The 27,771-nt window shown below is 37.3% G+C and overlaps 3 protein-coding genes across 6 annotated transcripts in view; 2 read left to right on the forward strand and 1 right to left on the reverse strand.

The window, feature by feature from the left end:
* Adcy2 (adenylate cyclase type 2 Ac76E) overlaps nt 1-26,535 on the reverse strand; it is a 41,399-nt gene extending 14,864 nt beyond the window's left edge. For 2 of the 3 annotated variants that reach the window (XM_064689049.1, XM_064689047.1), the window contains exons 1-2: nt 26,187-26,535; nt 14,406-14,704 (exon numbers count right to left, since the gene is read on the reverse strand). In XM_064689049.1, the coding sequence (XP_064545119.1) occupies nt 14,406-14,601 (196 nt within the window). In that variant the 5' untranslated portion in view covers nt 14,602-14,704; nt 26,187-26,535. The remainder of the gene's footprint in view (nt 1-14,405; nt 14,705-26,186) is intronic. The other variant, XM_064689048.1, reaches the window with a different exon arrangement.
* Nucleotides 1,976-3,501, forward strand: LOC135433120 (uncharacterized). Its single transcript, XM_064689078.1, has 4 exons — nt 1,976-2,133; nt 2,186-2,423; nt 2,497-2,559; nt 2,876-3,501. The coding sequence occupies exons 1-4, from the start codon at nt 2,065-2,067 to the stop codon at nt 3,436-3,438; spliced, it is 933 nt and encodes a 310-aa protein (XP_064545148.1). The 5' UTR covers nt 1,976-2,064; the 3' UTR covers nt 3,439-3,501.
* LOC135433091 (uncharacterized) lies at nt 12,095-13,037 on the forward strand. 2 transcript variants are annotated; one of them, XM_064689051.1, is made up of 5 exons: nt 12,095-12,233; nt 12,303-12,338; nt 12,408-12,493; nt 12,550-12,712; nt 12,782-13,037. In XM_064689051.1, the coding sequence occupies exons 1-5, from the start codon at nt 12,113-12,115 to the stop codon at nt 12,850-12,852; spliced, it is 477 nt and encodes a 158-aa protein (XP_064545121.1). In that variant the 5' UTR covers nt 12,095-12,112; the 3' UTR covers nt 12,853-13,037. The 2 variants fall into 2 exon arrangements, with proteins under 2 accessions (XP_064545121.1, XP_064545122.1); XM_064689052.1 differs by lacking the exon at nt 12,782-13,037 and having other exon boundaries at nt 12,434-12,493; nt 12,594-12,642.
* Nucleotides 26,536-27,771: the final 1,236 nt, after the last annotated feature.

The following is a 27,771-nucleotide window of genomic DNA, read 5'->3' on the forward strand; positions in this document are numbered from 1 at the left end:
AGCCTGATTAATTAACTGAATGCCAACTGAGTTGGGCAAATTACTTGCGAGTAAAGATAAAAACACTTAAGTGTGCTCTTATACTTCTTTCTTATAAGAAATTTGATGATAATGCAATTTTTTATAAAATATCTGTTGAACAATAACCGAAAATGAAATCGAAAGGACAGAACAAGGAGACACGACTTTATCGAATCAGCGAGTTTACTTGATAGGTTAAAATATGTCATTGAATACAAAATTTGATTGAGTATCCATTGAGTACACAAGCATATATCAAAGGGTATGACATTTCAGCTCCCCTTCAACTCAATAAAGACTGCAAAATCAACATCAATAAAGGATATAAATGATTTTAATGCATTTATTTTTATTAATATGATATTTAACAATTTTTATGTTAACTCTAGCAGCTGCGCATAAAAAACCGCACTCAGCCACAAACTTGAAACGCGCATTAAGGATAAATGTCGCATACCCTGACAGGATGTGTGTTAAACTCAGCAGCACATGCTGCAGGCAAAATGGAGACCAAATCAACCCAGTCACTTATTGACGAGGGTAGATTAACTAGTTAGTAGCAGTCGCTACAATATGCACGATATTGCAAGGCGCATTTACTTGTAATATATCTTTAATAGAGAGAAGAGTACCTATTGTGTACCTATTTTGCATAATATTATTTATTTTCAACTTATCAGCCGTCTATTTATTGCATTAATGCAACTCTCTAGCATATATGTATATAATATATGTAATATACTTATCTCTAATAGGAGCCCAAATAGAGAAGATATAATATATTATGTGTTCATGTTTTGCATAATATTATTTATTTTCGGGAAAAAACTTATTAGCCCTTTACAAATTGCATTAATGCAATTTTATTAGCATATGTATAAGAGAATGCGCATTAGCCTGTATTATATCTCTAATATGTCTATAAAAACTGGCCAAGAAGAGTAGATATATATTATGTGAAAATATTACGCACAATATTATTTATTTTCGGGAAAACCAACATATCAGACTTTTTTTATTGTCTTATTGCAACTTTCTTGCATATGTATAAGATAAGCAGCATTAGCCTGTAATATATCTCTAATATATCTATAAAAACTACCCAAGAAGAGATTATATAATATATTATGCGTTCCTATTTTGCACAATATTATTAATTTTCGGGAAAAATAACTTATTAGGTCTTTATTTATTGCATAAATGCAACTTTTTAGTATATGTAAGAGAGAACGCGAATTAACCTGTAAGATATCTCTATATATCTATAAAAAGAGTCCAAATAGAGAAGATATATATAATGTGCACATATTTTGCATAATATTATTTATTTTTGAGAAAAATAACTTGTCAGCTAGTTATTTATTGCCTTATTGCAACTTTCTGGCCTATGTCTAAGAGAACGCATTACTTTCTGAACAGCCCTCGGAAATAGTCGTTGCCGCGTGCAGCGGCTGCCTTCACTTGTTTATTCTCTGCAATCAAACAGAAATTCTTTTGAAAGCGTTGGCTAAACTCACACTCACACCCAACCATACATTCACTCTCACACACACGCGCACAAACACACTCACACATGTGTGTGTGAAAGGATGACAGATTCGCTTGTGTGTCTACGGCATTGCTGCGCTGTAGGTCATAAAAAGTAAAGCGTCTAAAGCGAAACAGTTGAAGAGTTTGGCAGGGCACAGAGCGATGCTGACTGTAAGGCTTTTGGCATAGATTTAATACGATACAGTATCGTAAAGGAAAAGCCGCAACGGCTTTTCACTGGGTTCCCTGTGATTAAGTAGGTGCAGACACATGTCGAGGCATTCAGCGAAAAAGACCCCTTCGAGTAAATTTGTAATGCGCTGAATTTGGATTGACAATGTGAGGGGTTGAGCTGAAATCCTCTTGACGAGATCAAATACTAGCTAAATTAAAAATGTTATATGACAATCAGGCGAGCCATGTAAATATGGTCAAAAAGCCGAATCAGTTAGTTTAAAATAGGCTGCAGATGAAGTTTATTTTTGTCAGCTTTAATAAATTCTGGTAATCATCATGTTTAGAGTCAACGGAGATTCGAATACTACAAATAACATAATGTCGCACGCAATACGTCGTTCCCAGGTAAGCGTCATCTTTGGCTTGTGGTCAACTCTTTGAGAAACTGTTTTTACAGTTCGCCTTGGAGCGAGCAATGGTCGATCAGTGTTTGATGGACGATCAGTATTTCAATTTGTTATACAAAAACTATGATGCCAATATTCCTGCCACAAGCAACAGGACGCACGGCATCGGTGAAACCGCCCACGTCAGCTCCAGCTCCAATAGCCTGGATTGGCTTCGAAATGATAACGATAAGGCCTGGACATCCAGTCTGCTCGACTACAGGAATATGGATGCGGAATTAACACGCCGTAAGCAAATGATCTGCATACTCCATGATAAGTAAGAGTAGGAGTAATCATTATTCACCCCTTTTAAATGCAGTACAACTCGAATGCGAGAACATAGAGTCGACTATGGCAAGGGTTGGATCGGGTACTGTGAGCAGTAAGTATCAACATGACTGCGAGATACTCTTTTCGACTGTGTTAGGGACTTAAAAGGGGAAGGCGGGAATGAAGTAGATGCCCTATCTACTTGATTTTATGACTAGCTTTAAGCCAGTGGGGGTTATAGGTTTAGAAAATCTCATCATATGCGGGTAATCATGGGTAATCGTGCTCAAATATCCAATTGTATATATTCAAAATTTCAACACTAGCTTTAATAGCACCGAAAGGACAGACGGACATTCCAATTTTCTCTTTTGCTGTTTGTACAGAGGGACTTTATCTCCCATCTCTCACCTTTAAACAACTTGCAGATAAGCCCGCGGAGACTTCAGAGCAGCCTAGTCGTGAATTTTATTTAATTGGCTCTGCACTGCCAACTGCTGTACGTGTGCCACCTCCGACACGAGGTCCTCTGTCAAGAATCGACCTGAGTCTGAACGCTTCGGCTTTGGCAATACCAGCTGTCAGTGTTCCGGTACGACATCGTCACACAAGCACTCTGGAAGAGATCTCCTACGGACTGCCGCCATTGTCAATGATTGGGGGATCGAATGTGGCCAGCGTCACCAATGTAGGATTGCCTCCATTGCCGCCCAACCCGATCAGATCGGCCTCACCAGGTCGCCTAACTGTGGAGCAGCCGTCGGCGAGAAAAAAGGAATCGGATGTGTCGGCGACGCCAATGGCGTCGCACATGGAACCGTACAAATGTCCGGTCTGCTTGAAATGTGTGCGTCAACGGAAACCCGCCTCGACCATATGCGGTCACGTGTTTTGCAGCAGTTGCATCAAGACCGCATTGCGCGCCACATGCAAGTGTCCTGTGTGCCAGAGATTGATGACCACACGTCAAATTTTCCGGATATTCATTTGAACCATGTTTGAGTGATAAGTTTCGTTTTAAAAATTCATTAAATTCTTTCGATATGCGCCAGAAGATATGCAATACTTTTTTTTTGACCAAACCCACATGCTTGTTTATATTACACATACGCCGTGTGTACAGTTTACACACACATAAAAAGCAACAAAATACGAGCAAAAATCTCTCTCAAGGGCAACTGCAACTGCAGCCTGCCGCAACAACAAGCATTCGCAGCAGCACACCACCTGCTGCAAGATTGTAAATTACGTGCCCGAAGTCGTGGCAAGTACTATCACAAGCCATGCCACGGCACCGTGTGCCGCATGCCAAGGCCAACAATATGGTCCGGCCGCACGTTTCAGTCGCCTCCATTTATACGGCAAACATTGCCGTGGATTTTCTCCAAAGTTCCCAATAATCAGCTCACTAAAAAGCTATCGATTTGTATTTATTGTGAAATTCCAGTCAATTTATTATTCAATGCATATTTTCTAATAAATTAGACTTAACTAGATATTTCGCTAATATGACAAACTGTCAAGTTCTCTACTCATGTGGTTTTAAAGTTGTCTAAATGCCTTGCACTTACCGCAATTCCAAAGTTTGCACTGATTCAATTGGCAGTAAACACGTTTACGATTTAACTGTTGGCCACAAAGCCGCCGGCCACAAAATAAATCAACAGCTCTGCCAAAGTAATCAACAGCTTGGCCTTAATGAATAATGTGAATGCGAATGCTGGCTGAAAGCTATCATCAAGAATTGTGGAGCTGCCCCACAAATTGGCGACACACAAAGCGCAGGCCATACAAATTTCCCAGTTTCCCACAGAATCTGCCAATGGCAGAGATGGGGACGACAGGTAAAAAAGAAAATGGCATGCCATCGCATTAATCAAGCTGCAGTCGAACACTTTTGCCATGGGGCAGTGTCAATGCCAAACTGACAACTAGAACTGTTGCACAGTGAAAATTTCTTAAAAATTGACTGACAAAATTTTGAAAATATATTTTACCAAGACAATGCAACTATATGCTGCTATATATAACTTAATTTTAAGGAACTTCATGTTTTTGCTCTTCTGACTCCATTTAAATATAAGTTCGACCACTGTGCAGAAAGACGGCACAAGAATGCCGACACCCGGGCACGTATTTCGCTTGTTTCTCTTGCACACAATGTGCGACTATTTTGCAATGTTTTTTAGTACACAAAGATGGCCTCCCCATGTATTTATTGTTGTGCGTGTGCTCCCTAAATAATGGCCACCTAAGACAAAAGCCCAGGCCAACCCAACAGCTCGCCGTTGAACTTGTCACCAGTGCCACGCACTTTTTCCAATTTCATTTCGTTGAGTCGTCTCGTATTTGTTACCTTCATTCAGAAACAGAGCGTGTCAGTCAATCAGCCATTTGAGTGCAAAACGCTTAGCTTCTCAATATTGCAAACGGAGAATAGTTCAGCCAGACTTTGGCATCTGTCCTTGAGAAGCCTTAAATCTCATTTTTTGACTCGTTTTTAGTTTTCTCAAGCGAAAGTTGGCTTTAATAAAATCAATAGCATGTAGCTTAAGCTGTAAAAAGTTTAAGCTGAGTTGCACTTTTACTATAATTATTTATCAATTTTTAAGTATGTCAATTTATTTAACTGACGAAAAACATACATAAATATTCTGATTTTGCTCGCCTTGCTGTTTGTCGTTAAAATTCACAACGAGTTTAAGAATCAAACATCTTGCAAGGCCTCTACAAACCTGGAATCGATTGCCAAGTTTGCTGATTATAGAACTTCAAGTTTGTTAAGCCCTACACCCATTAAAAATGCGTTAAAAGGGTATAATGGTTTGTGCAAATGTATGTAACAGGCAGAAGGAGGCGTTTCTGACCCCAGAAAGTATACATTTTCCTGGTCAGCATCAATAGGAGAGTCGATCTAGCCATGTCCGTCTGTCTTCCCGTTTGTCCGTATGTATGAAAGCCTTTAACGCGCTCCCAGAAAATGGAGGTTTGACTTTTTGAACATAGGTCCTCTCACTGCCCGCTCAATTCGAGTTTGTTTCCGACAATCGATAACTTGCCCCGTTTCCAAGCAACTGATAAAAATCTATATCAAAATATTTTATAGCATGCCGTCACCACGCTTCCTCATAATACAAACTACATACCAATTCAAGCCACTATTTTATTGCTATTGTCTTTTTGAGAACATACGAATATGTTATAGCACAATAAGATCAACTGCTGAAAATATCATCAAGATCCGTTAAGAAACATAGAAGTTGTTGAAGAAAATGTCTGTACAATGTCTGTATGCATGTGCACACAGTTACTCATACAGACACAAAAATAGAATTTCATTTGCAATTGTTTCGTTTACCTTGCTGTGTTTATATATTTTAGTTCATTTTGTTTTCATTGAGACTGAATTCTTGATATGACTGTGAGGTTAGTTGAAGGTAGAAGAAGGTTCCGGGTGTTTTCTACTCATGCGCTCCGAACTTGTTATACCCTTGCAGAGGGTATTATAATTTTGTCGTTAAATGTGTAACGCATAGAAGGAGACCCCATAAAATATATATATTCTTAATCAGTATCAACAGTCGAGTCGATATAGCCATGTCCGTCTGTCTGTTTCAATGCGGACAAGTCTCTCAGTTTTAAAGCTATCGTCATGAAACTTTGCATTCGGTCCTCTTTCTGTTGCACGCAGTACATAAGCGGGAACCGGCTGGATCGGACCACTATATCATATAGCTTCCATAGGAACGAACGGTCGAAAATGCGGTACTTGTATGAAAACCGTGGGTATGCAAGGGTATTAAATCTTCATCGTACCGAAGATGGCCCTTTTTCGTTTTTTTTCGGGTTCCCAATACAGACTACGTGCTTGCACTTAGCCTGTTCTTTTTAAGCTCAATTTATTTAGATGCACTTGTCTGTTACTCAGCATGTATTTTTATGACTCAATGCTTCAAGGCAAACACTTTTAGGCACTGCGCATCTTAAAGCGCTCAGAGCATTGAAAGTGGTCATCTAAGACTTGAGATAGACAACAGCTGCAGTTTATTTAGTTCTTTGTCGATATCGATGGAATAGCAGAGTTAAGCCCACCGGGCAAACGATGTGCCATTTGTCGCAAATGTGAATTTAATATGAAAGATAAAAAAATCAGTGACATGCAAATTGAATTTGCCGCGAGCAGCCAACGATTTGCCAGACAAATGCGATTTATGATTGCCCAAGCTATCCTTACACCCAAGCCGCGATCAAAAGGCACGGGCATAACAAGCCGAATCATAGCTTCGTCAAATTGTAAGTAATATGCATATTTTAGTAATAAAAAGAAATCCCAACAATGGATGAGGCCGCATTTCCACTGTCAGAGCAATTTACATATATATGCTGCTTGTTTTTTCGTTCTTCTACTTTTCCCAGCTCGTTTTATCTTTGGGCAATGTCGTCTAATACTCGTTCATGTTCATAGATGTAGACTTAAGTATGTGTGGGTGTGTGTGCGTGTGTGGGTGTGTGTGCGTGTGTGGGTGTGGGTGTGTGGCCCATGTGTAACCCCGGCATGCAAATCCGTTCATATTGTCTGACATTTCCACTAGCTGAGTGGCATAAATCTAATATGTGCCAAGCCAGAATATACACAGCCACAGCCATGCATGATGAATGCAAACGAGGGTTCTGGGTGGTAATCGACAGCATCGACAATGATTGCCATATAGCGCATGACACCGCATAATGAGCCGGAGCCAGAGTCAGAGCCAGTCAGATAAGTATATGCAGAGGCAGCTACAGATACAAATTGAATGCTCAGTTATTTGAACTGCAAACTGTTGGCCAAATTGGTTTTTATTTATTTATTAAATTTATTTATTTATTGATTTATTATTAATATTTTTTTGCGATCTATAAATATTATATTATTATTATCATTATATTATATTATTATCATCGATAATGAGTAAATTATGTGGTGTAGATATTTGCATGTGGTTTTTGTGTGTATTGGCAGTGGTAATTGAAACGGGCTAAACCCTCTTTAGACGGCCTAAAAGGCAGGTCGAGTGGGTGGAGCAGGTTGTTGTCGAGAAGGTTTATTGCAAGATGGTTGCACTGGTTGTCCAGTATTTATTAACTGGTCGACAAAAACGATTGTCTTCCTAATTATTCAATATATCAAATTATAAAAATTAAGTGCTAAAAGCCTAATTAGAATGCACAATTTTGTTGTTTTATTGTCCGTTTTATTTGCAAGTCCGGCCAGCTATGCCCCTTTTGCACAATTAATTTTGCCTACGTCTAAGAAGAAGGCTGTTAGTAGAGAAAATAGTGTTCGTAAGTAAAAATTAAAAATAATCTTAAATATTTATAAAAATACAATAAATAGGAAAAAGTTAGGAAAGAATTTATTAATAAAGTAAATAAATTTGTACTAGATATATAAAGTTTTAGGTAGCTAGGAGAAAGAGATAGTAATGGGAAAATATGGGGGAAAATATACAGACTGTCCGACAAGCTATGCCCGTGCATATAGATGGGATAAAGAGATAGTAATGGGAAAATATGGGGGAAAATAGATAGACTGTCCGGCAAGATATGCCCCTGCTTATAGCTGGGAGTGGTCAGTGAGTTTCCGAAGGTATCTGAAAGCAACGATTTTATTAGGGGTAGAGAAAGTTCGGTTGAGAAAACGTGATACAAACTATTGTAATTTTTGCACAACACGTGAAAAGAATTGTTAATAGCGTAATCTGTTGTGCACGTAGGTAGAAATAAGGGGCGATAATTCCTGGTAGGCCTAGACGGAACACGTCTAGCACGAGTTCAAGCCAAAAAAGCGTAACCAGCCTGTCACCCTTCCAGTCCCTTCAATACAGGGTACCATTTCTGCCCCAAAAAACTAACTTCTTCTTCTGACCAAGTCTTTATTCACTATCAGAATGGTCAGAGGTCTCATTTCAAAACTCAAAAATCTTTTCATGGCCAGCACTTCCTTCGATTCGGATATAATCGCATTTTCAGAAACATGGTTGAATTCAACCATATCTGATTTTGAGGTTTTTTCGAATAATTTTATTTTGCATAGAAATGATCGGCTGACTCGAGGTGGTGGGGTATTAATTGCCGTTAAAGCCACTCTCCAGTCAGAACTTTTCTGTTTTAGTACGCCTACTGACGCTGAGATTGTTTCAGTCAAGGTGTCTTTTCCTACACGGAATATTTATATTACATGCTCTTATGTTCCTCCTTCTTCTGATATTCAAGTTTATATGAAACATATTTCTTGTATTAAAGAAGTTTCTTCACACGTGCGTGATAATGATCTATTAATTGTGTTGGGTGATTTTAATTTGCCGAACATCTCTTGGTCACTTTTCACTGCCGAAAATTATTTAGTGCCCTCAGCACAGCATGACTTTATAGATTGCATGCTTGACCTTTCGTTGTTTCAAATCAATTCAATTTCTAATCATTTGAATGGAACACTTGATCTTGTATTTGTTAACGACTACCTTATTTCTAATGTATCTAGGTCTCCTCCTTTATCTCTTCCTGAGGATGTATATCATCCTACTTTAGAGGTTGCAATGTTCAATTGTAATCCTCTCATTTCGTGCTCATCAGCCAATAAGCCCCGCCGTTGCTTTCGCAAAGGAAACTATTCCTTGCTGAATCAGCTTATTTATGCAACCGATTGGTCTTTCTTATATGACTCGGTTGACATGAATACTGCTATTAACTTTTTTTATAACACCCTAAACTCCCTCTTAGATATGTGTAAGAGAATTGAAGACGCCCTAACAGAAAAGAGGAATCTATGTCGCTTATGTAGGAAACCTTGCTAAGTCCTAAAAGTCCAAGCTTATATAGATCATAAATGAATATCTATTTAACCTATTTTTTTTTGTAAAATGTACAATTCAAAGGACGCTAAAAGTCAGTGTCAATTATCTAATAGAGTTCAATTTCTGACATTTGCACATTATGCTGGCCAAATGGTTTGTTTATCTCGGCTTGCCCATATTTTTGCTGGCCAATCAATTTACAACTTTGCAGTCAATCACAAACCCAGCCCTGTGAAAACGTATATTCAAGCGCAATCAGACCAGGCCAATTGCGGGCGCAATGGATTCGCCAGCCAAAGGGGGAGCTCGGGCTGCAAATGCCAGACTAGGCTGGGGCTGGGGCTGGGACCGGAGCTGGTTGGCTTGTCGCATCGTTGGCGCCATCGACGACGCGTCTCCCCTGGTGACGATCCCAGAAGCAGCAACAGCTGAATAAACAGCAACAACAACAAAATGTAGGCATCAACAAAGCTGAGCATAGAGCCGGAGCTCTCGGGCAGGGGCAGCGGCAGGGATCGGGGCTTGTGGCAACATGGGGGGAGCTGCACACAAAGCACTGAATACCGTTTCATCGACACTTTTTCATTGAATTCAATTAAAAGGCGAAATTGAAAATTGAAATTCAATTAAGATGCCATAAATACGTTAGGTGTGAGCTCTGTGCGTTTGTGTGTGTGTGTGTGTGTGTGGAGTGCAAACTGTACAGGCATCCACTCGATGATGATGGATGAGCTCCTAGCTCCCGCTCCCGCTACTGCTTCTGCTCCCGCTCCTGTGGTACTCCCTGCTAGGGAGGCCCCGAGGATGTGTGGCCATTGATTTTATTTTTTCGCTATTATTTATATGGTCGCTTAGTGTTTTTATACCCTGAACCCATTGAAAATGGGTAAAAGGGGTATTATGTATTTGTGCAAATGTATGTAACAGGCAGAACGAAGCATCTCCGACCCCATAAAGTATATATATTCTTGATCAGCATCAAAAGCCGAGTCGATATAGCCATGTTCGTCTGTCTGTCCGTCCGTCCGTCCGTCCGTCTGTCCGTCCTTCCGTCTGTCCGTCCGTATGTATGAACGCAAGGATCTCAGAGCCTATAAGAGATAGAGACTTGAAATGTTGGCTGTAGGTCCTCCTAGTGCCCGCGCAGATCGAATTTGTATCCGATATTCGATAACTTGCCCCGTTTCCAAGTAATCGATACAAATCGATATCGAAATCCTGTTTTTTGAGCAATTTTGGTAAATAATAAGAGCTAGAGTCACCAAACTTGACATGTAGCTTCTAGAATAGTAAATAAATATCAAGTATTTTTCATTTTATACCTATCGCCTATCGCAAGGGTATCCCCTAGTCGGGAGCTCCCGACTAGAACCTCTTACTTGTTTTCTGTGTTTATTTTTGCTTGTTTTTAAGGGCTCGTCAACACTTTGGTAAATACATTTGATGCTGGACCATTGATGGCGAATTAATTGATGCTGCAATCAATCATGAAAGCTGACATATGCATTGCTCATGATCTAATTATGTGAGAAGAATGAGCCTCTCCCCGCAGTGTGCCATATATGAGAGCTATTTGCTAATATTCTGACAATATAGCCATATATAATGAGAAAGGGAAGCCTCTAGCTAAGCTGGGATTCTATTATACAACGAACTGCATTATAGAAAGGAACTAAACTCTCGCTTATCATGTTTAAACAGTTTGCCCAAGTTCTTATTAAAAGGGAAAATTTGGAATTTTGTAAATTTATAGCAAATTATTAGAGCAGACATAATCAACTGTTTGCCAATTGATTGCACTCATAATTTGTGAAACCACCAAGACAGTAGACGCAGCAGCTGCCTTCAATTAAAACAATGAAGCAAGTAAGAATGAAGCCGGCCAAGTCCTGCTGAAGTCCTGGAGACAAAGTGCAAGCGGTTGCCGGAACTTTGTTGAACTTGCTGTTGCTGTTGCTGTTGCAGGCAAGTTGAGGTCCAAGTTGTTGCCCCAAAGGGCAACCAGCCTGCTCAACCATGTTCAAGATTAAGTCGCAATTTCCATTCCATTCAAGATCTTTAACACAAGTTTTCGCTTTAAACCCAACTAACGCTGAGCTGGACAAAGCCGTAAAGTTGATTAAGGCATTGAGTACTCTTAAAGTTCATCAAATTAATGAACTCGTCTTTCAGAGGATTCGGAGCAAAAGTGAGTTTCCGGCTAACATATTAGACTTATTCTATTATGTCTGCAAATTTTCTTCGTTTGTCTTAAACATGGCGTATGCATAATTTATATACTTCACAAACACACACTCACACACACACGCACACACTCACACACACACGCACTCATATGTTTTATTGCTTGCTCAGCTGTTGATATACAATTTAAGCAAATTGCTGTTAATAGCTTCAGGAATCCTAAGCGTATACGCGGCGTATGCGCAACATCTTCTTTCAGCTTAACTTTTTGCATTATTTGCAATTTAAGCAATTTATATTATAGCCTCATTAGCATCATGTGCGTGTGTGTGTGTGTGCGTGTGTAGGCACATCTTTATGCTAATGGAATTAAAATGAAAATTGAGTCAACAATATAATCACACTCCACACAGGCAGGATGACAGACATAATTTGGTTATCAGCACGTTGACAAGCATATAGAATTTGGTCGTTAATAACATAAATGGGAATATGATAGTTTATTGATTAAATGGAGTTTCATTTAGTAACAGCAACTAGTATGAAGATTTGTTCGCAGTGCTCAGCTTAGCATTTACTTTCAAAACGAATATTATTATTTTTGTATTTCTTTAATTGTCCTTTTTTTAGATTAGAATCGAAAAGATGTGTTATGCGAATAGCTGCTGCTTCTGCATGTCATTACGGTCGGGCTGCATTGCGATTTCACTTTTTTCAATTTTTAGCGCTGGCTTAAACATTGACTTCATTATCTCGATCCTTACTGGTAAAAGTTATTTGCCTAATTTGCATTTCATTTCCATCAAAGCAAAATTGTTTTTCCCTTATTTTGTAGACTATAAAGTGGCCCGAGTAAAATATCTATTTCCAGGTAGTATTTAAAGCATATTACAAACTGTTAATTTTTGTTTTAGATTAAAATGTTGTACTTTGTTTCAAGTAACCGATATAAATGTTTTGCTTCAGCTGGTGCCAGAATTTCTAATGATAATTGCCGCGATTTTCTTGTTCATTTACACAATAGCGGTAAGCATAAAGTGGATGAACTTAGTAACAATAACTAACTTAATTTGTATTTTTAGCACATAACTTTTTTTGTATTCTTATATGTAATCCTTGCCGGCAGTCTGATGCTCTATGTACTAGGATTTAGCATATTTTCGACCATAATGCGCTCCAATATGATTGTCAATGAAAGTAAAATGTATTTGATTGCTTATTGGATATATGTGGCCTTTAGTTTCGGTAAGTATGCATTTACCTAATTACTTGTTAATTATAATAATTGACCACAGTCCTAAAATACATTTTCAGTAACAACGATATACTTCCTGTATATCGCTCTCTCCTATTATAAATTTAACTTGGAATCGAGGCGAGGCTAAGCTTTAGGCTGAGCACCTAAAGGGATTTATGCAAAATAAAGTTTGAACTCAAAATTGAAATGAAGTATCATGTCTAGACATAGATCAAGTTTTCAGAGTCTTTCTTTCGGCATTCCTTACTTTTAAGGCCACAAATTGTAAATCAATAAACATGCTTTGACTTTTTGTTTATTTTATCTATAATACCCAATTGACTCGTCGAATGTCCAAAAATAAATTAATAGACTGTACGCATTGTTGAGTATTTCACTAGCCCAAAGCGCTTTTCCATTTTTTAAATTAAAATATTTACTGCCCTTTTAATTTTATTGATACTCTTGGAATTTGCAAACGTTCCCAAACGTCGACAAATTTTAATGATAATTGAAACATTTGCTAGCTGCTTACAATTTAAAATCTTTAAGCCAAAAAACTTTGTCGAAATTTTCGATTAAACGAGATGCCAGAAAAATGTCACAAACACCATCCACACAAATACGTTAAATCTGCCCAGATATAACTTCTCCCTGTTTTTGTTTTTTTTTGCATAGGTCGCCTATTTAAGGCATACCAAATTTCAATCAATAAACGGGGCTCAGGGCACCCAAAGGCCTTGTCGCTTGTTCATTCATAAAACTTTGAGCCCGTCCTCATGCTTCAATCAATATTTGTTTTTTTTTTTTCGGCAAACAACGGACAACAGGTTGCCATTTGGTCAGCCCAAAGTCCTGGCGCAGCATTTTGTTGTGTGCCCAACTTAAAAATATCCAAATTCATAGTTAAATTAAACTTGAACTTTAACTATCTTTGGCTCAAGAAAAACGAGCTTGTTATTTACCCACACAAGATATTGGTTAATAACAAATCAAAGTGAAAGTTTTGCCATAATTATGCTCAGTATTATTTGAACTTTTGCTAGACAGCGTAGGCCGTGCCGAACTGTAGAGAATTACAATTATTTTAGCCCTGCCACAAAGAATCGCAATTTAATTAATATAACAACTGCGACAAGTCAAAGAAATTTCCAGAGTACCGCGCGCACAAAATGGGCGTGGGCCGATTCTGTCGTGACAAGCCCAAATTAACTAGCGCCGGGGTTACATCAGCCCGGAGCGGTGGAAGGATAAGCCACGGGCAACGCTTAACTCAATTTAATACCGAGCCAAGCACAAATGCCAACTAACTATTAAAGGAACAGGGTTCAAAGGTTGCGAGGTGTTGTTAAAAGACAAGTTCAAGGAATTACTTGAAAGAACCTCAGCTGCGGTTGAGTTGGATATTTACACAAAACCAGTTTACAAACTAGATTAAAAGTAATATAAAACACAGGCTTATATTCATTTTTCTTAAATCTCTTGTCAATTTAAATTTTGAAATCTTTTTGTTACGAATCTCGCCAAAACACGCGCAAAGCTTAGTTGGAAAGCAGAGCGAAAATATTGTTTAAATTAAGGAGGCATCCTTTACGAAAACTAATTTGATTTAAACAAGCTTCTGCCTTTGCCTCTCGTTCGTCGTTGCCAGGGACTAGCCAGAGGCGTGAGTGTGTGAATTTGGAATCATTTCGCACTTACCCGTCGTCCCATTTTCCTGATCGCTCAAGTCGGCCAGAGAAGCCGACAATGTTGTTGCCATCATCGTCGTCGTCGCCGTCGTCGTCGTCGTCGTTGTTGTCTTCATTGGTTGCGTTGCATTTCTGCCGGCTGTTACAATAATGGATGCGTTCGTGCCATTTTCCGTTTTCACAATTTTCGCATTGTGGCTTACCATGGCAGAGAGGAAAGCCAACACCAAAACGAAAACTCACAGCCGCCAGCTGCGCGTTAAGATTGCCTGCCCCGTGCAGGCGACAGGCTGCACTTGTTGCCGCTCGCTGAAAGGAAATTGAGCGAGAGGAAAATGAGTTTCCTTTCGGTTAACGACTTAATACTTAATTGCATAAGTATTCAAGTAGTTTCAAGCTCTTGAATTATATGGTAGTGCATACATCAATATCTATATTAAACTTTTAAATATAAACGCAATGTTAAATGTTGCCCATCTATGCGATTCTCACGAATTCTAATAGAAATTGCAGGTCTTCATACTATGATTATAACTTTTACATTTCTTTTTAGCTCAACCTCTTACTCTAAGTTACTCTAACTAACTTACTCAACTCAGCTTTCTACTTCTTTTAATTGCAGTGATGTGTGTATAATAATAGTCTAGACTTTTGGGATTAGTACAGCAGGTAAGTAATAAATATTATTTTTACATAAAATCGCAAACATTTTAAGTTTGCTGTAAAAGAAAAGAAAATTATAGCCAAAACTTAAAGAAAAAAACTTGGCCCGCGAAAATGTTTGCATATCAGCTGCGTACAGCCTACATCTTAAGTTTAAGTTGTTCTTTCATTTTGTATTTTGTGCCTAGGGTCTAGAAAAATGTTTGTTACATTTAATATATCAAATGTTATTCCAACAAGGCGTGTTCCTGGAAGACTTACACTTTGTTAAAATATCAAAAACATTTCGCGAGTTCCAACACTTTCAACACTTGCAACAAAAAAGTTGTTTTCTCTATTTAATATAACGAGTACACGAACAGTTGTAACATTTTGTCAACGCATTTCACCTTGTTTTAACTTACACACTTAAACGTATCCATGTGTATCTGTGAGCAACACTTGACAAATCTCCTTGCCTCAATTAGAAAAGTTTCGCTTTAATACAGTTGAGCGAAGACAGACAGACGAAAGGACACTTTTATAGCTGAGCCCTTCGCAAGCTGTTAGCGGGAAAGGTATTTTCCCTTTTAATGTTACACATTTCATTCATTGGCAAAACTAGTCAAGGAATGCCTGAAACGCTTAAACGAGCTCAAATTTAAATCTTCTCTCTCTTGAGTGTTTACTTTTATTTTTTAAACAACCAACAGCTACGCTGTTTTAGGCTTCTGTGAAACATCTAAAATATAACTTGTTTTTACACAGAAACAAGTTTCGTTCTAGTTCAAAAATCGCAAACATCAAATAAAAAGCACATCCTGTTTGTATGCATGCAAACTTTTTCCATATGCTGGCGCAACTTGATGTGCGTGTGAGCCTCGTCTTGCTAAAGTTTGTTTCGAGAATTTATCTGTTGACTATTGCAACGCTAGTTGCATCTTTTGTACCCACTCACAGGCTGAATTTAAAGTGGCGGATATGAAACTTTAAGAAATTTAAAAAATGTTGCACAAAGTATTTAATTTCGAACTTTTTCAGCGCGGAAATTCGCCTATTGTTCTGCTTAATTGGTGCGTGATAAATATCAAAGAAAATTTATTGACGCCATTAGCCTCAAATCGTTTAGCACCCGACACAATGGTGTGCAACGCGGCGTATGCGTTATTTCAGTGAAAATTCATTAAAACGCCAATTCAACAAGTTATGTGCATATTATACAAATGAAAACAATGCGCACAAAATATACTTGTCAGTGATCAATATGGTATCGTTTTATGCCACGACTGCTTAATGCACTTCAAAAATGTCAACATATTTCATTTTAAATGCAATTTACAGATGTGAATATATGTTATAGGATAGTGACGTCACATTATCAAAGGCTGGCATTCACAGAAGTATACACGGTCACTCTGGCTGTTAAAGGTTATGTTAAGCATTAGTGTTACGAAGAGTCAGTGTGTGCCTAGTGTTGAGCAAATAATGTGAGACTAAAGAAAGAACAGTTACATATACAAATAAACGTAATCATGCGCTCACAGATATTACTTAATTGTCGTTTAAAATCCCTTAAATTGCATTTCAATGTTTATTTAATTAAAAGGCAAAAAGTAATGCTGTTCGGTATCCTATTAACGATGCAGTTGATTAATTTAAAGCAATTTCAATGGCATTTTCACTTGAGCATTATTATTACTATTATTATTATAATGGTTTTCGCTTTGTTCGCCCAACCACTTGTAGATTTTCGCATTTTTAAGCAGCAAACGGGCAAAAGGCGGCCACGCGTTTGACCTGCACTTAATACAACAACAAAAAACAAAAATGAAGAAAAGAAACAATAACAAAAATAAAACTTGGAAAAACTACTCATAAATAAACACACACACACACACACACACACACACATGCACATGCATATAGTCGGGCATTGTTATTCCATCTCTTTCTGTTCTCCATTCTATCTCGTTTCTGTTACGTTTTGCTTGGCTTGTGTTTTGTTCTTTCTTCTTGTACATATAAATGAATAGATATATATATATATATATGCATAGTTTTTTGTTTACCCCATGAAATCGCCGGCAGCAGCACAGCGTTTACCTAGTTTATTTAAGTTAGTGCAAGTGAGAAGCACCTGGAGAGAAATGAAAATAAATAAACTTAATAGCCTGGCATGCCAGCATGCGTTTTCAGTTTCAACAAGCTTGGCAATAAAACTGTGTTAATATTTAAAATGCAATTAAATAAAAGAAAAAATGCACATTAACATTCAAATTTAATGCATTTCAATTTTAAAATCCACTAACTTAAATCTTTTAAGTTTTTGCCCTGGAATTGGATTCCGTTTCAGTTCAATGCATATTTAATAGGTTCTGGCTAAATTGTTAATTTAGTTTGCATTAGTTTGTATCTAAAGATATTTGCATTTCAATATCATTTCAGTATCAAGTTAGTTAATCGTTTTACATGCATACGATTACCTAGAACTTGAACTCGAATATTTCCAGGTCATGTTTATGACGTCAACAACGTTGCGTATACGTAATCTATATTTCAAATTACGTATACCCAGCTCTGATAAGGTTTAGCAAATAAAAATATAGAAAACACATACCGACAGACAAACAGACAAACTAAAAACGGAATGCCAGTCAATTATCACTAATTTGCATCGAAGTTATTATCGAAATTATCATTAGGCGCACAGAGCGCAACGAAATGGACAACAAATGCCGCTTGTTAAATGGGAAAATTATCAATTATTTTTTTCATTTATTGCAATTTGTAAAGATCTATTTGCTCGGGCAAGCATAAAATTCAAAACCAACAATACACACAGACTAGTTTCAACATATCAAAAGAATTTGCGCGGGTAATTTTGATCAATTTTGCAAAGTTTTGTGAGGTCGTCCGTTTCGGCTGGCACACGCATTTGTCATGCTCTCACATATCGCCTTTAGTTCGCTATCTTTCTTTGCACTTGCCCACTCTTTCTTGCTTCTTCACATGCCCCGTTCTATCAATAAACATTTTATACAAACCATACAAAATATATTTGCCTTAATAACCTTGCATTCTTTTCGCGCTGCGCGTCGTTTTCCAAGTGTTTGTTGTTTGGAATTGATTAAAGCAGCCCCCAGCCAACGACCCGAGGCCTGCTCCCTAAACACTCGCACACACATGATTGAGTGTGCGTGTGTGCGTGTGTGTGCGAGTGTGTGTGTGCCGATATGTAACTTACAGTTTGTCTGTTTCTGTTTCTGTTTCTGTATCTTTGACTTTGATCGTTCATGATTAATGATTACGCCCGTGTTTATTGCCTCTGCTACCGTACACAGTCTCATGTGCCGTAAGTTATTTCAGTTTTTATCGCTCTCGGGGGTTTCCTGAATGCAATGGTGTCATATTTCAATTGAAGCACACACGCAAATGGCTTGAATGTATTCGCATGTGCGCTGCTGTCTTCACTCGAGTAGCTGACGGACAAAATCGTTATGTTAAATTTGTATCATTACTGCAGATAAATATGCCAGTCAAATTTCAACAATTCTTCACGTCTCTCAGGGGAAATATGATTATTCGTTTATTCGACCCTTTAAATATGGCACATGTTGTGTTTTATATGTATATTAAATAATGCTTTTTGGTTATATTTTCAATGCATGCTAAAGCTCTGTAGAAATAAACATTTTGCGGCCAACATTTCTTAAGCATGTTACGTTAGGTATAAGGCTTACATTTAGAAAATGAAAATGTTAATTAAAAGATTACATATTTATTAAATAGCTTACTGTTAGTTACATATGTATGCCAAATCTATTTATCTCTCTGTTAAATCTATCAACACGTATTAGAAAAGTTAATCTGTTAATAACATTTGCAGCCTACATGGAATTTTCTGCTATTTTAATTAACAGCATTACATTATTCATTATGGCATTTGAAGTTAATTTAATAGTTAAGTTTATATAAATATGTTTTGCTGTCTGATTTATTTGAACAAACAAACACCTGGCAGTCAAAACAAAGCTTCTAGCATATTGTGAATTGGCTGACCTTAAGTTTGCCCCAACAACAAATTGTATCCATCTTCTGTTGACAAACTTAATAACTCTATTAAATGCCTGGCAAAGAGCTTTGTGGCCTTTAGAGGGCATTCTTGATGCAATGCAGTTTTGATGTAATTAAATTGAATCGAATTCCCCATCGAGCCAACGAAAGTTTCCAGTTCCAATGTTCCAAACAATGGATTGCGTATACGCAACGTTGGCTAGCTCCAACAAATAGCACTCAGAGTTTACAGCATGTGAATGGCTGGGCAATTTTTGTTTTCAAAACCGAAAATCGCTGCCAAAAGTGAACATGGGCGTAAATGGTTGTGGGCTTGTTTGGCTTTAGTCTTTGTGGTTTCTCTCTTTTTTTTCAATTTTTTTTTTTTGTCGGTTTGCAGCTGGGTGTCCATGAATGCTGACTCATTAGGAAGCCTCATGCACATGCACGCACACAGACACAAAGAGAGCTACTTAAATGCGCATTAGTGTAACCGCTTTTTAGGGCCAGGCTTGGCCAGGGTGGTTTGTGGTTGGTGGTTGTGGCTGTGGTTCTGTGGTTTCGGCATTCGCACTGTTGCAGCCCGGCAGCCATCAAAGCACGTAGCCGTTCGCGAGCGCAGGGATTGTGAGGGGGAGGGGTAGGATGAGGAGGAGGAGAAGGACTGAAAGCCAGAAACGTGACTCTAACATTAATTTAAGTTGTTGTTAGTTTCGGTTTCGGTTGAAGCAATAAATTGCATTTAATTGAAGAACAATGCAATCAAAACGGATTGTTAATGATGCCTCAAGAAGCCATCAAATCGAAGCATACATAAATGAAGCTAAACAAAATTTGATTACTTTGAGATAAACAACTAGTAGGATTGTTCAGCTATTTCAGGAGCATTTAATTATTTCCTTAACCAATTCGTTTAGAATAAGCAGCCTCTCGAAAATTTTGGCCTATACCGAGCTGAGGCCACAAGTTGGCCCTGACTCCTGCCTGGCACAGCTGCATTTAAGTGTTAGCTTTTTTTGAAATTTAAATTGTATGTTTATGGCGCTGGGCAAATGTTTTCAAACATGTGCTAAGCGATTTTATTGGCTGCAGCCCGTTCATAAAACGGCCGACATCTAGAGTCTATAAATAATCGAGTCTAATAAAAGCCAAAAGTCGAGCAGCGCTACCAACCGTAATTAACAAAAGCAATAAACATAAGTGAGGAGTAGGTTGCGCTGAAGAAAAATCGCGCCAAACAATTTGTTTTCATTTCCACACGACCTTCAAATAGCCGCACAATTCATTTTCATTCTTTAATTCGCGGAAAAATGTTTGTGTGTCAAAGTGAAAAATTTTGTGCAACGTGCAAGATAAACCTGATTTGCCATAAAACGAAATTTCTCGCCCATTTGGTCGTCGACCAGTGGACCAGTGGACAAGAGCTAAGCGAACGGCCCAAAGATTTGTGCAAATGCGTGCGTTTTGCCAATGTGGAGGGTGATCATGATGATGATGATGATGTTGATGATGACGACGTCAACTCGAATGCGGTTGGCAATTTTTGGGCGCTGCGTTCTTTGAATTATGGTCAAAATATTATGGGCAAATAAATCAATTTTTGAAACTGTGATAAATGCTGTAAGATTTTTTTTGACATTTTAACGCGCTACAAGTGTGAAAAGTGCAAAAACAAATCGCTGACGATTGACGGCAACAGCCAGAAATAGAGCAAGCGGCATTTTGGGCGATTTGCTGAAATTAATAACTATAATCGAAGAAGGTTCTAATTGGCTCAGCTCGCCAATAAGATACCCTAAATTTAATTAAGTTTAATAAACATATTTCAAATTGATTGACTATCGAAGCAGCCAGCAAAAGTTTAAATGAAAAAGACACGAATTCCTATAGAAAGTCTAATCATTTCTAATGATGTCTCCAAGTCGGCGCTTCTCAACTTGTTTGGGCGAGCCAGCACCTGCACAAACTAGTCTATCATTAAAGTTGATCTAACTATATAGACCTTTTTTATAGAGAAAGACGATTGCCTTGGTATCTGTAAATACTATTTGTCATATCTTGGCTGACTGACTGACTGAAAACCCGAAAGCTTTTCTATACATCTGCATTTGTTTGCTTAGCTCGCTTCATATCGCTGCACTGCAAATACAAATTAAATGTTACCCTTCTATGCGATTCTCACGAATTCATGTTGGGTTTGCAGTTCTTCATGCTATGCTGACAATCTAATACACGTTATCTATGCTCATGCTCTCACTTTTATTTACTCTCTCTCTCTATCTGTCTTTCTCTCTCTTTCTCCCAATCTCTCACTCTCTCTCTCTCTGTATTTCTCTTTTTCTCTCTCTCTCTCTCTTACTCTCTATTGTATTCTATCTCCTGATCCTACTTTAAACCATCTTCTATATATTTTTGTTCCAGTGATTTGCACAGAATCTCTCTCTCTCTCTCCCCTATTTACATATAAAGAAATAGACAGATTGAGGCAATTAAGCCCTTGTTCTCCTAACGTTATTAAAGTGTTAATACTCTCTAATACTCTTTTATTTTACAGCTATATTGATTCAGGGCTATGCTTGTATTGCATATGTGTCAATGCATACATACATAAAGTGGCTGCATTTTAGTTTTAAATAAACACACTCGCATCGCATACATGAATTGCTGAGTATTTGTCTTGTTTGCACTCCTTTGTTGTCTGATATTATACACGTAATATGCTAAATGGCTTTTTCTGTACAATGGGTATTAGAAATACAATACACTCGAAATACAAATGTTCTGTCATAACATTTATTTTTAGTCCAAAATGACGCCAAACTGACGTGTCAATATTTACTGATAAAGTCATCTTTTGTGTATAGTTTATACTTTGAGTTTGTTATAGTTTGACATTTTGTAATTAACTTATCGAGCCCGTGGGAATATTTATATATACTCAGACTAATTTAAAACTTTCTTTATGGACAGCTTCAAAAATTATTGCCAAAAACGACGGACAGGTCGATTATTACAAATAGATAATAAATACGATTTTATTTGCATACCCTTGTAGAGGATATTATAATTTTGTCGTGAAACGAGTAACGCAAAGAAGGAGACACAGATCAGCATATACAGCCGAGTTTATGTAGCCAAATCCGTCCGTTCGTCTGTCTGTCCGTCCGTCTGTCCATCTGTCTGTCTGTCTGTTTCTCTGCGAACTAGTCTCTCGTACTTAAAGCTATCGTCTTGAAACTGTGCATAAGTCTGTCTTTCTGTAGCAGGCAGTACAAATGTATGCCGAAACCGACTGGATCGGAGAGCTATATCATTTAGCTGACATAGGTTCTTGTATGTAAAACATATATTGCTTATCAAAATATGAGATATACGATGCTCCCTACATATATGCAAAATCTTTTCAACATCGGACCACTATATGCTGCTATAGGAACAATCGGTCGAAATGTAGGTTCTTGTATGGCAAAATATTCTACTTTCATCTACTACTTCTTCTACTACTACTTTTCATCAAACTTTCTACTACTACTTTTCATCAAACTTTCTACTACTACTTTTCATCAAACTTTCTACTACTAATTTTCATCAAACTTTCTGCTACTACTTTTCATCAAACTTTCTACTACTACTTTTCATCAAACTTTCTACTACTAATTTTCATCAAACTTTCTGCTACTACTTTTCATCAAACTCAGCATTTGCGAACTTTACTTTTCTTACATATCAGCAAAATCGTAAGGCAAATGTCTACAAGAGCATTAAATCTTTGTCGTGCCGAAGATATTCTTACTCTGTTCACATATTTTTCTTTTAATAGATGTACATCACAGGCGCTACATCACAAGAGTTACGAACTCTTTCCGCTTGAGCTGTGCGTTGATCAGCAATACATCAGTAATACGTCAGTCAATCAGCCCAGATATAATTATTTGGTTATACAGAAAAATAATTTGATAAAATTATAAATTTTACTTAAGGTCAACATTGATTCGTTTCCCTACCTCAATGTCGTTGTAAAATAAATTACACTTTTAATTACGCTTAATTAAGAGCAATTAAAAAAACTTATTTTTTTTCGTGTATTCCCGTTTGCGCATGGCAAGGCAACAAATTAGGGAAACACAGCGAATAAATTTCAAATGTTTTTATTTATATTTTTATAATTTTTAGTCTGGCATTTGGCGATCGCTTAAAAAGAATTCCGTGGGACTTTTTCTATAATCGCCGAGCGGCTTATTTAATTTAATTTTATTTGTCACATTTGCTTTTGTTTTTTGTTGCTGTTGTTGCTTTTGTTGTTGTTGTTGTTGTTGTTGTTGTTTTTGCAGATTCTCTTTCAGCGTCGTTACACATGTTTATTATATTTGATATTTTTTTGCTCAGAGGGCTTTGAATTTTGGCTGTCGCCGCTGTTGTTGTTGCTGCTGTTTGATTAGGCGTCTAGGCTGGCACATGGGGGGCACTCACACACACACACACACACACACACATGCCAGTCGCAGATACAGCGACAGCTACAGATACAGATACAAATGCAGATGCAGAATCCGTCACAGACACGCCCCGTGTTCGTCACATACAAAGCGACACATGTATATGAAATTTTACACAAATGTGCAAATTTAATTAAATTCAAACGAGAAATAAATATAAAACGCTTCGCCTCGACATAAATATGTATATAGATATATATGTATCTAAATGTTGTGCGGGATGTTCGTGAAAATAAGAAGCTGTGTGACCTGCGGATAAGCAACAACAACAACAAGAACAACAACAAATACATTTAATACAATTTGCTTAGCAAACCAGACACATAAATAAAGCAGCAAATGCACGAGTTTAAATAACATCGCGATTTTCACACATTTTTTTTAAACTGGACAGCGTCAATGTGCGCTTAGAAATATTATTGGGCATATACAAATTATAGCACAAATGGGCAGAAAATGCAAATAAGCATTAAAATTTTGCCACAATTAAACCTTTTTTTTTTTGAACCATTTTCAAGGATTTTCAGCAGCTTTTAATAATGGAGCATGTATACAAATTTTCCATTCCACATTTTTGGCAGTTTTTGGTTGTTTTGAAAGTGTAATAAAAATTTCAGTTTGTTTGGATTTTGGTTTGTGTAGATGAGCACGAATTAAAAACGTTTCGTGTATGCATAATGTGTGTCAAATCGTATATACTCAAAGTACGAGTGTACTTTGAAATATACGAGTCATTATCTCGCAAGGAAACGAATTGTGTCAGCTACTTATATTATTTAGCTCACATTTATACTTAACATGTAAAACAACAGACAGTATTGCCTGATGGGATGAACTCTTATTTTAAAACTTAATCTACAGCAAGGTACACAAAATGATAACAGCGTCTAGCCCGGAGTTTGAGCCCAAGTTTCAGCATGAAATGAATCACAAACACAAATGACTCACAATGCACAGAGAGCACCAGAAACATATATATATATATATATAATTATATATTTTATATATATACTATTTGTATAAGTTTTGGGCTGATATGTGCATACTTTATTCGTTTAATTAAATTCTGGACAGCACAATCGACTGTGAGTAATTAATTTGGTGAATATTATTTCTGGCAAGCGAAGAATTTGCAGTTCACTTTCAATTAGTTAATAAAAAATGATTATTTAAATGGAAATACGAAATATCATTTGTCTCATTGAGCTTTATCGACGCTATCTGCCCGCCGCCGCCGACTTTAACTTTGATAATGAATGAACCTACTTATATACATATATATAAAATTGGAATATTGAACTATGAAATGGGCGCGTCCCTCATCGAGTTATCAGATATTTTTAGTAATTTCCCCTCGTGGCGTTGATTTTTCTATATATCGCATTTGCCGTTTATACTCTTCGCTATTTTCTTATAGAATTTGAACTTCGTTGTCTGGCCATAAAGATAAAAAGAATAAAAAAATAAAATAAAAAATAAACTGAGGAAAACATATAAAAAAACGCGCTGAGTGTGGGCGTTAATTTATTAACCGAGCCGTGAGCCAAAACAAAATCATCGCGAGCATTTTTATAACTTGATTTATTTAAAGACAACATTTGGCAAATGATTTCGCGACTAAGTAAATGATTATTTTTATACCCATGCAGAGGCAATTATATGATGAATCTGATACTAAGATACTTTCTGTTATTGCACCAAGCATAACAGAAAACTTTGACAAATATCAGATTACGATTACAAGGCGACAACCTAAGGATATTCCTTGACTCTTAAACTCTCTTTGATTATAATGCCACAATTTAAGTCATAAGCGCTGAGAAATGTTATCCACATTCAAGTGGAAAATAGCTACGAAAAACTTTCTGACCTCCAAAGAAAGACAGACAAAAGCTAGCTAATCAAATGGAAATAGAAAACTATAAGTTTTTGATGCTTATATTTATGATTAGTATAATCATGCCAAAGTCAATGCCACCCACAAATTGTCGAGATAGTTATGCGTATATATGCCCGCCAATATCTCTAGTCGCTAACTAAATTTATTTGTGCCGCTTTTTTCTATCATTTCTTTCATCGCACACACACACACACACACAGACACGCTGCAGAACGTCGCGTCCGGCCGTCAGAAATAACGAAAAAATTGCAAAATAGCAACAAAAAGTATGAAAAAAAAAGAACACTTAAAAAAAAACTGACGCAATGTGTCGCCAACAGCTGACAAATCGAGAGCAGCGCAATATTCCTCTTGCTGCTTTTTTTTAACTTATCAATTGTATATGTTTTTATAATACGTTAATAAAAGAGAGAAGCAATTTGTATTAGTTCATAAAATTAATTATAGAAGTCAGAAATCAGAAGTCAGTAATCAGAAATCAGAAATCGGAAATCAAAGCCGATTAGCGTTTTTATCACACCTGCCAGAGGGCTTTCTAAAGCGTTTTAAACTTGATTTTAGCTTTTGTTTTGCTTTTTTTATTTTCCTCGCCTTTTTGTTGCCATTTGCTTTGTGTTCTATTTTATTTTAATTTTAGTTGCTATTGAACTTGGCAATTAGTTGGCGGGAGAAACAGTTCCGTTTTTGCCGGTTCGCTTACATTTTTGCTGGTTGTTTTCTTAAGTTTTGCGTTAATTAAAACTTCTCATTGTGTGAAAACAGATACACTACCTAAATTGTTGGAGGCTGTTGTTGTTGTTGTTGTTATTGTTGTTGTTGTTGCTTTTGGCAATTCAAACAAATTTCACATGTGTATTTGATACATATAGCTTAATTATTTATATCAATATATATGCATATATGTATATTATGCTTAACAGCGCGCGTTGTTAAATTAAATCACAGACACAAACAAAACGCGCGCGCTCGCAGAAACGCGCGAAAAGAAAATCAGATCGAACTCGAAATCGCAAACGAGTACGAAAACGCAAATTGCTGCGAACCGCACGCCCGCACGGTCTAATCAGAACTGAGCGCACATTCTAATCAGAAACGAACAACGTCCAACAGGCCGCGGCTGACCGCGAACAGCGAACGGAGCAGCCAGTGTTGTCGGGCTCTCACATAAACACGAGCCGAAGGCTTGCGCCAGTCATGTCTCTGCATTCGTGTAATACACTGCAGTAAAATACATATGAATACATGCATGTACATATTATTATTTTATCTATGTTAGTTTGCTGTTAGCTTTAATTTCTTAACTATTGCCATCTTAATATTAATATTAATAATAATATTAATTAATATTTATTATCAATGTTCAGAGTGTAAAAAGAGCCTCACAAATACAACTAAGCATTTTCGACGCTCTCGTGTTCACATGCCCGACACGAAGCAACAAGCACAGCAAAATGTTGCCGACCTTGCCGCAAAATGTTGCTAAGCGAACGCAACGAGAGAGTGAGAAAGAGTGAGTGAGAGCGAGAGCGAGGGCGCACGCCGTCTGTTGCTCTGTTTTGGTTTTTATCACAAGTGCCGGCATATTACACACACGCACACACAAATGCACACTTTGGTCAATGGAACGCACACACACAAGCACACGGGCATTTTGATTCGTCACACGTTACGTATGGTTAATATTTGATGTGGCATTTCTTCAAGTAGCTTTTAGTCAAGTGACACTTTTTACGTACCTACGTACAAGTATACGCTATCTTTTGCCAGTTAATCGATTAATCAATCAATATAACGTTGGTTCAATGCTTTATTAAGCCAATAAAAGCAAAAGTTACTTCAAAATGCTAATTAACTGATTGCAATTTCGTTCGAATTCGAATTATTTTTATAATTTAGCAAGCAACGGAAGCTGTTGCAATACAAGAGAAGTGTAAGGATCAAAGGCCAGAAAATGCTTATCGTAACAAAAGTTACTTCTAAAAACTCATTAACTGATTGCAATTTCGTTAATTCGAATTATTTTGTATAAACTTGCAAGCAGCGGACGAGAAAAGTGTTAAGCAGAAAATTACTCGATGTATAGATTGACAATAGACAAGAAAGGATATTGAAATTAACTAACAAGAAAAAACGTATATTCAGACATATTATTTATGCAACCTTCACGTTTAATTGAATTTATTGATTTCGATTGCTTCTAGGTACAGCTGAACTATTCTTTTCACAGCGTTGATTTCAATAAAACTCGAAATGCAATTGCCGCCTGCACTTCAACCTCAATTTCC

Source organism: Drosophila montana, unplaced genomic scaffold (assembly GCF_035044405.1).
Source record: "Drosophila montana isolate Dmon_TW-CO22-7 unplaced genomic scaffold, ASM3504440v1 contig_3217_1, whole genome shotgun sequence".
NCBI classification, from domain to species: domain Eukaryota; kingdom Metazoa; phylum Arthropoda; class Insecta; order Diptera; family Drosophilidae; genus Drosophila; species Drosophila montana.

Coding starts and splice junctions, on each gene's coding strand:
- LOC135433120 (XM_064689078.1), top strand. CDS start 2,065: ATGTTTAGAGTCAACGGAGATTCGAATACTACAAATAACATAATGTCG. Junction 2,424..2,496: donor GGATGCGGAATTAACACGCC/GTAAGCAAATGA, acceptor TTTTAAATGCAG/TACAACTCGAATGCGAGAAC. Junction 2,560..2,875: donor TGGATCGGGTACTGTGAGCA/GTAAGTATCAAC, acceptor AACAACTTGCAG/ATAAGCCCGCGGAGACTTCA.
- LOC135433091 (XM_064689051.1), top strand. CDS start 12,113: ATGTGTTATGCGAATAGCTGCTGCTTCTGCATGTCATTACGGTCGGGC. Junction 12,234..12,302: donor CATTATCTCGATCCTTACTG/GTAAAAGTTATT, acceptor CTTATTTTGTAG/ACTATAAAGTGGCCCGAGTA. Junction 12,339..12,407: donor AGTAAAATATCTATTTCCAG/GTAGTATTTAAA, acceptor CTTTGTTTCAAG/TAACCGATATAAATGTTTTG.